This window comes from Mirounga leonina, unplaced genomic scaffold, assembly GCF_011800145.1.
Source record: "Mirounga leonina isolate KUSES-001 unplaced genomic scaffold, KU_Mleo_1.0 Mir_376, whole genome shotgun sequence".
Lineage (NCBI taxonomy): Eukaryota > Metazoa > Chordata > Mammalia > Carnivora > Phocidae > Mirounga > Mirounga leonina.
The window spans coordinates 10,460,190-10,468,646 of NW_023270718.1; the positions used below are offsets into that span (position 1 = coordinate 10,460,190).

At 40.0% G+C, this 8,457-nt stretch overlaps 1 protein-coding gene across 2 annotated transcripts in view; it reads left to right on the forward strand.

The window, feature by feature from the left end:
* The window catches only part of LOC117997801 (zinc finger protein 805-like), a 17,112-nt gene extending 15,951 nt beyond the window's left edge, over window positions 1-1,161 (forward strand). For both annotated transcript variants that reach the window (XM_034986214.1, XM_034986215.1), the window contains one exon: window positions 1-1,161. This exon is cut by the window's left edge and continues 1,301 nt beyond it. In XM_034986214.1, coding sequence (XP_034842105.1) covers window positions 1-255 — 255 coding nt within the window. In that variant the 3' untranslated portion in view covers window positions 256-1,161.
* The last annotated feature ends 7,296 nt before the right edge of the window (window positions 1,162-8,457 follow it).

Below are 8,457 nucleotides of genomic sequence, written 5' to 3' on the forward strand. Positions count from 1 at the left end.
CAGCGGATTCACAGTGGAGAGAAGCCCTATGAATGCATGGAGTGTGGGAAATCCTTTTGCTGGAGCACAAGCCTCATCCGACACTCCGTTATCCACACTGGAGAGAAGCCCTATGAGTGCAGTGAGTGTGGAAAAGCCTTCAGTCGCAGCTCATCCCTCACTCAGCATCAGAGGATTCATACTGGGAGAAACCCTGTCAGTGTAACGGAAGTGGAAAGACCCTTCACAAATGGGCAGCCATCAGTCACCCTCTAAGAGCTCCTATTGGGGAAAGACTTCTTGAATGTAACCACTGAGGAAACATCTTACTCAGAATCTGATCATTCATACCAAAGAGAAACCCCTCAGTTTCCTTCCCTATGAGAAACCCTTTTGTTGTAGGATATCATTTGTCATCTGAGGAGTCACACTGGAAATGTACCCAGTCTAGAGCCTTATTCTGCATCTGTGAATCATCCAGGAGTGTGATCCAATCATTCTCATGAACTTAGCATAACCATCAGCCACATCTTTCTCCTCAGTTTACACTGAAAAATTATCTCAGGGATATTTAAACAAAGGAAGAGGAGACATAAAAGAGAAATTCAAGCATGGTTTCTTTCAGACTTCAGTGACAAGCCTGTGGTAGTTTGTTCCTTATCTTATTTGGGGAAGGGGGTATGTTTCAGAGATGAGAGAGCCTTGTCCCCTATATCTTGTGTATACTTCCACTGCTGTCCATTGTCAGGACAGTTGGACATTTAGGGTGTGTCTGAAAACATTCATTGAAAGCCTTTGTTCTACAGCTTCGTCTCTACCCTTGAGTAGCATAAGTCTTAGAAATATGAAGGCTTGAGTTACGAAATACTGTTAAATTTCAGGAGGTAAAGATGTACGTATAAATAGGCCCACTGTACCACACTCTGAAGACTTTGATTTAAACAAAAACAAAATGTTTTTTCATGTGTCTTTAACAACCCACTACTTATACTTGCTCTTGATCTACTTGTTTATTGGTTTTTTTGTGTGATGAGGACAGCAGTGTAGCTACGTGACCTTCCCAGATGAATCTGAATTCTTCCCTCTGATTGCAGTTCCTGAGCTTCGCCAGTCCTCCTTAGGCTTCTCCCAAGTCCACATCAGTTGTTTTCTAGGGGTTGAATTAGAGGCAAAACAATCAAATACATAGCTAAATCAGCTTAAGAAAAAATAAACTCAGAAAAGCACAGAGAAGAAATCTCATTTTTAATCTTACAAAAGATGGTGTGAAGATTTGCTATTGAGGAAATTGACTAGAATTTTAACAGATGAAATTGATATGTGCACGTGCAGGTATCTGTGAGTTTCACAGTTGTTACCCTGGCCTTAGTCCTGGTATAATAAGTAATGAGTAGTACCTTTTATCAGGGTCTTTTGGAATCCCTTCTTTGGTTTTTTTGTTTTGTTTTGTTTTTTGAGCTATGCATGATAGTATTACCTCATACTAAGAATTATGCTGTGAAGAAAGGTGTAAAAATAATCGTGCATTCACGTTAACCCCCCTCAGGGCCTTTTAAATCACCACGTATGTACTTTTGTTATATTGACTCATGGCATTATTATGAAGGGACCTCTTAATCCTTTTCATGTCGTGTAAGAAGTCTTAAGCAAGCTCTCAGTCCTGAATATTTTAAAAGTTTCATAGTTTTGGGCGCCTGGGTGGCTCAGTTGGTTAGGTGACTGCCTTCGGCTCAGGTCATGATCCTGGAGTCCCAGGATCGAGTCCCGCATCAGGCCCCCTGCTCGGCAGGGAGTCTGCTTCTCCCTCTGACCCTCCTCCCTCTCATGCTCTCTCTCATTCTTTCTCTCGCAAATAAATAAAATCTTAAAAAAAAAAAAAAGTTTCATAGTTTTACCTTTTATGTTTAAATCTCATCCGTGTTGAGTTCATTTCTGAATTACCATGTGAGGTTAAGTTGAGTTTCTTTCTTGTGTTTTTGCCTAAGGATGTTCAGTTGGCCAGCACCATTGATTGAAGACTACACTACAGTATTATGCCTCCATTGAATTATGTTTGCTCCTTAGAATCAGTTTGGCATGTTTACGTTGGTCTGAGTTCTCCGTATTATCCCATTGATTTGTATGTCCAAACCTGTGCCATACCATACTGTCTTGATTACTGTAGCTTTCAGAAAATCTTAAGATTGGGTACCCTAAATTTTAAAAATTGATTTAGCTTTCCATATTAATTTCTTTCCCTTAGCTTCCTGTATGCACTTTGTTGTGTTTTTCTGTATTTATAAAACATCTTGCTGGGATTTTGATAAACATTATATTAGTCTATGGCTCATTTTGGCATCTCTTTTATTGACTCTTTCAGTCCATGAATGTGGTATGTCCTTCATTTATTTAGATCCTTTTTTATTTTGTTAGTGTTTTATAATTTTCCATCTGTAGATCCTGATCATATTTTGTTGGATTTTTATCTAGGCCCTTTTTTGGGGGAGTCATCTATCATAGTGAGTTTTTAATGTCAGTTTGCACATGATCATTACTGTTACAGAGAAATACAATTAGTTTTGATATGTTGACCTTGTTTCCTACAACCTTGCAGAATTCACTTTTTCTAGAATTTTTTGTGTGTGTGGATTCCTGAGGATTTTCTTCATAAAAAATAATGTTATCAGCAAATAGCAAACATCTTTTGTCTTCTTCCTAATCTGTATCTCTTTCATTCCCTTTCCTATTTTTATTGTACTAGCTAGAACTTGCAGTGCAATGTTGAATAGAAGTGGTGAAAGAAGACATACTTGCTTTGTTCATAACGTTAAACAGAAAGCATTCAGTGTTGACCATTAAATATGATGATAGCTGTGGGGTTTTTATTTTACTTTTTTTTTTTTTTTAACTCCAATGTAGTTAACACGCAACATTATATTAGTTTCAGGTGTACAATATAGTGACTCAGCAGTTCCATATATTACTCATTGCTCATCAAGATAAGTGTACTGTTGGGGCGCCTGGGTGGCTCAGTCAGTTAGGTGACTACCTGCGGGTCGGGTCATGTTCCCAAGGTCCTGGGATCAAGCCCTGCATCAGGCTCCCCACTCAGCGGGGAGCCTGCTTCTCTCTCTCCCACTCCCCCTGCTTGTGCTCTCTCTGTGTCAAATAAATAAATAAACTCTTAAAAAAAAAAAAGTAAGTATTCTTAATTCCTTTCACCTAATTCACCCATTCCCCCCAATCACCTCCCCTCTGGTAACCATCTGTTTGTTCTCTATAGTTAAGGGTCTGTTTTTTGGTTCGTCTCTCTATATACAGATGTTCTTTATCTAGTTTGGAAAATCACCCTCTGAATTTGCTAAGAGTTTTCATTAAGAATGGGTATTGAATGTTGCCAAATGCTTTTTCTTCTTTGGTTGATGTGATCATGTGATTTTTCTTCTGTAGTCTGTTTATATTATGGATTCCTTTGACTGGATTTTAAAGCTGAACTGGCCTTGCCTCCCTGCAGTAAACTGCACCAGGTCATGGAATATTATTAATAATAGCATTCTATTTGCTAGTATTTTGCTGAGGAATTTTGTGTCTAAAATCATGAGCATATTGGTGTATAGTTTAATTTTTTTGTACTGCTACTGGTATCTGAGCACTACTTGCTTCCCAGAATGAACTGGGAAGTGTTCCTCTTTTCTTTCTTCCTTTCTTTTCCTCTTTTCCTCCCTCCCCCTGAATGCGATTTTGTGGAATTGGTATTATTTCTTATTTAAATATTTGGTAGAATTCTCCAGTGAAATCGTTGGGATACTTTTTGTTGTTGTTGTTTTAAAAATTTTATCTGTTGGGCGCCTGGGTGGCTCACATGGTTAAGCGTCTGCCTTCGGCTCAGGCCATGATCCCAGCGTCCTGGGATCGAGCCCCACATCAGGTTCCCTGCTCGGCGGGAGGCCTGCTTCTCCCTCTCCCACTCCCCCACCCCCGGCTTGTGTTCCCTCTCTTGCTGTGTCTCTCTGTGTCAAATAAATAAAATCTTTAAAAAAAAAATTTTTTTTTTAATCTATTTATTTGACAGAGAGATAGCGAGAGCAGGAACACAAGCGGAGGGCGTGGGAGAGGGAGAAGCAGGCTTCCCGCGGAGCAGGGAGCCCTATGTGGGGCTGATCATGACCTGAGCCGAAGGCAGAGGCTCAACGACTGAGCCACCCAGGTGCCCCTTTCTTTGGGATACTTTTAATCACATATTGATTCAACTTAATTGGTATAGGACTATTCAGAGTATCTATTTTATATTGGGTGGGTTTGGATAGAATGCCCTTCTGGAGGAGTTGTTCCATTTCATCTAAGTCTTCTAATTAAATCGTGGAATTGTTTGAAGCATCCCTTTATTATTCTTTTCATGATAGGAAGATCTGTGTTTATATCTCCTGTTTTATTCCTGATATTGGAAATGCATATCTACTCTTTATTAATCTTCTTAGATTTTTATCAATTTTATTGACTATTTAAAAGAACTAGCTTTTTTTTTTTAAGATTTTATTTATTTATTTGACAGAGACACAGCAAGAGAGGGAACACAAGCAGGGGAGTGGGAGAGGGAGAAGCAGGCTTCCCGCCGAGCAGGGAGCCCGATGTGGGGCTCGATCCCAGGACCCTGGGATCACGACCTGAGCCGAAGGCAGACGCCCAACGACTGAGCCACCCAGGCGCCCCGAACTAGCTTTTTATATCATTGATTTTCTCTATTCTCAATTTCTTCTCTTTTCTTTATTTCTTTTGCTCTCTCTAGTTTTATTTAGTGCTATTAGATTATTAAACTTGAAGGTTTTTTTTTTCTTTTCTAATGTAAGAAGCATTTGGTTCTATGAATTTCCCTCTCAGCACTGTTGAAGTTCCATCCCACAAACTGATTTGTTTTGAATCCATTTTCATTCAGTTTAAATATTTCTTGATTCCATTTGAGACTCCCTCTCTGACCCATGGATTATTTAGAAGTGTGCTCCTTGATTTCTAAGTGTTTGGAATATTTCGTTATTTTTCTGTTATTTTTAGTTTCACATGTGGTCAGAGTACATGCTGTGTGTGATTTCAAAACATTTACATTTGTTGAGGTTTGTTTCATGATCCACAAACAGGTTAGCCATAAGCAGCATTCTTATTGAATGTTCCATGGGTGCTTGAAGAAGATACAAAGATGTGTTTGCACGAGTGTCTTCGCAGAGAAGTTCTGCGAGGTGTTCCCAGCGTCCGTCCGTGTAAATATTTGCAAACAACCACAGTCACTAGTCATAATTTACTGTTGACTGCATTCTCAATAAAATGAAGGTAGTAAAAGGCTCAGGAAAGAAAAAGATATATATTCTGCTGTTGTTGGAGTGTTCTATAAATGTGAGATTCTGCTGGTTATTGGTGTTATTCAGATTTTCTCTATCCTTGCTGATTTTGTTTCTAGTGTTTCTATCAATCACTGAACAAAGAGTGTCAAAATCCCCAACTAGAATTGTGGAATTGTCTATTTCTTTCTGTTCTGTTACCTTTTGCGTTGTGTGTTTGAATGTTTTCTTCTTTGGTGCATATACATTGATGATTGCTGGATCTTTTTGGTGTATTGACCCTTTTATCATTATGTAACTAATATCCCTCTTTGTCCCTGTTTATTTTCATGGCTCTGAAGTATACTTTATTTAATATTAATATAGCCACTGCTGGATTTTTATTACTATTTATATGGTTTATCTTTGTCCATCTCTTTTATTTTAACCTACCTATATTGTTATATTTTAGGTAATTTTTTTGTGGGTAGCATATAGAGGGGTCCTGCTTTTTTCCCCTACCATCTGACAGTGTGTCTTTTAATTGGTATATTAGACCATTTAAATTTGAAGTAGTTATTGACATGTTGGGACTAAATAATGTCATTTTTCTACTTTGATTTTTAAGTTTTCCTCTTTCTTGTTCCTGTTTTTCTGTTTTGGTTTTTGTGGGAGTGGGGGTAGGGGGTTTCCTTGCCTTCTTTTAGGACCTTGGACATTTTTTAGAATTCAGCTTTGATTCATGTATAGGGTTTTGGGGGTATATTTCTTTTTTCCTTTTTTTTTCTTTTTAAGTGGCTATTCTAGGTATTAAAATGTAAATGTGCAATTTATCACAGTCTCCTGTCAACAGTATTTTAGCAATTTAAGTGCAGTGTAGAAACTACTTCTATTAGGTCCCTTTACAGTCACTATTGTTTTAATACAATTGTCTTGGATGTTTACTCTTCATATGTTGAAGACCATATCAAATGATGTTATTACTTTTGTTTCAGTTGTCAAACATTTTTAGAAGCTCATGAGAAGAAGGGTAGTCAATTTAACCTGTTTTTTAACCCTTTTCATTGAAATGTCAAGCCTCTTTTTGCTATCCTTTTCCTTCTGTTGGAGAACTTCCTGTAGCCATTCTTTCAGGGTAGGTCTCCTGGTGACAAATGTTCTTTGTTTTCTTTCATCTGAGAATGGCTTTATTTCCTCATCCTTGAAGGAAATTTTGATGCAATATAGGGTTCATGGTTGGCAGTTCTCTCTTAGTACTTGCAAAATGTTATGTCGCTTCCTTCAGGCCTCCGCGGTTTCAGGTGAGAAATCTGCCATTCAAACTGTTGTTCCCCTACAGATAATATGTCATTTCCCTCTAGGTGCTTTTCAAACGTTTGTTTGTCTTTAGTTTTCAGAAATTTGATTATTCTGAGTCCTGGTGTAGAATTTTTTTGTTTATCCTGTTTGGGGTTTGTTTAGGTTTTTGAAACTGCAGGTGTATGCCTTTAGGCAATTCGGGGAAATTTTCAACCTTCATTTCTTCCAGTATTATTTTTAGATCCACCCTCTTTCTCCATTTCTGGGACTTGAATAACATGTTAGATTTTTTTTTTTTAATTGTCCCACATGTCCCTGAGGCTCTGTCCTTTTTACAGTTTTTTTCCAGTCTGTTTTATGTCTCTTCAGATTGAGTAATTTCTATCAACCTGTCTTTGTGAAGGGGGTCAGGGAGTGGAGTGCCAACTACCCTCATTGCTTCTGGATGTGGATGGAAGATAGCTCCTCCCCTGCGCCTTTGCGACACTATCCTGACGCGAAAGCAGAATCCCACCTTGGATCACCTCCTTCTGCCTTGGTACTAAGAGAGGGTGGGCATTTAGCTCTCCCACCTGTACAAAGGGAAGGAGCATGTGGGTTTTTTTATCAGGTTGTCCAAATGTGGGGCAGAAGGGAGAGGTGGGATTGAAAGTGGGCAACAATCAGACATCAAAAGTGGAATCAGACTCTTGTCCTTTTTGGTTTGCTGGTTGAATAGGAAAAACCCAGGCCTTGATTACAGGTGGAGCACCTTGCTCTTTGCGGGGTAGGTTGCAAATGAACTGATGATACATCACATCTCGCGTAGAGTACACCTGTAGGCCACTGGTGTGGAGAAACCCTCTCTGTTTATATTAGGAGAGGTGGCCTGATGTAAGGATATACGTGTACTTTTGTGGCAAATGGCGGGTCCGGTTGTTCAGAAGCACTGAAGAATCAAGACTGGCAGATCACTGATAAGTTTGTATGGAACAGGAGCATGAAGTGACTGGAGGGAGTGCAAAGTGAATGGATATGTGTGTCCCCCATTAGTGCCTATAGGCACCGAGTGCAGAGGAGAAGGGAGGGGAGCAGAGTAGTTGAGGTTAGTCAGGCTCAGCGTTCGGCCTTCCCAGTCTTTGTCTCTAGAGCTATAGGTAATATTAGCTACGGTAGCAGAAATGGAGGTTTTAGGTGAGCCTTACATCATGGCATCCCTCTTCCCCCAATTGAAATAGCCACTTCACTTACTGAATGTCTAATGCGCCAGTTACAAAGACCAACGCTAAGATCATGATGCAGTACATTCTCTAGGAGACCAAACTGCCACTTGGTGGCAGATGGTTGTATCAGATCCGTTCCCTTCTGGAGGGGGAAATGATTCATCCTTACTGGGATTGATACTATTTCTGGATATGGTCTTAACTTCCCTGCCAGCAGGGCCTCTGCAGACACCGTTACCACAGAGCGTTTTGACTCCGTGATCTGCCAACACGAGCTGGTCATTACACTGAAGCTGCGATCACAGTGCAGACACAAAGGGATTGAGGTCTTGCAAGGCAGTTTCTGTAGCCAGCGCTGGTGATATCCCAGGCTCTATATTACCCACTTTCCCACAAGTCTTATCGGAGGGTCCCCAGCAAGATGGAGCCAGACTTGCGCATGATGTCAGCTGCTATCCTGTGCGTCCTAAGTTCGGTTCTCAAGTAAACTCCCCAGACCCCAGGAATCATCTCAGTTTTCTGCTGTAAAAGATCTGAAGAAGTTCTGTTTTCACATTTTCTTTCCATTCACCACCTGCCCCTAGTTCTCATTTTCCCACTCTCACTTGTAGATACTACTCCGTGCTCCTCTGAGAGCTCCCCTTTGGGCTCCATTTTGTGGTACTTGCCATACATGGCCCGAAACCAAA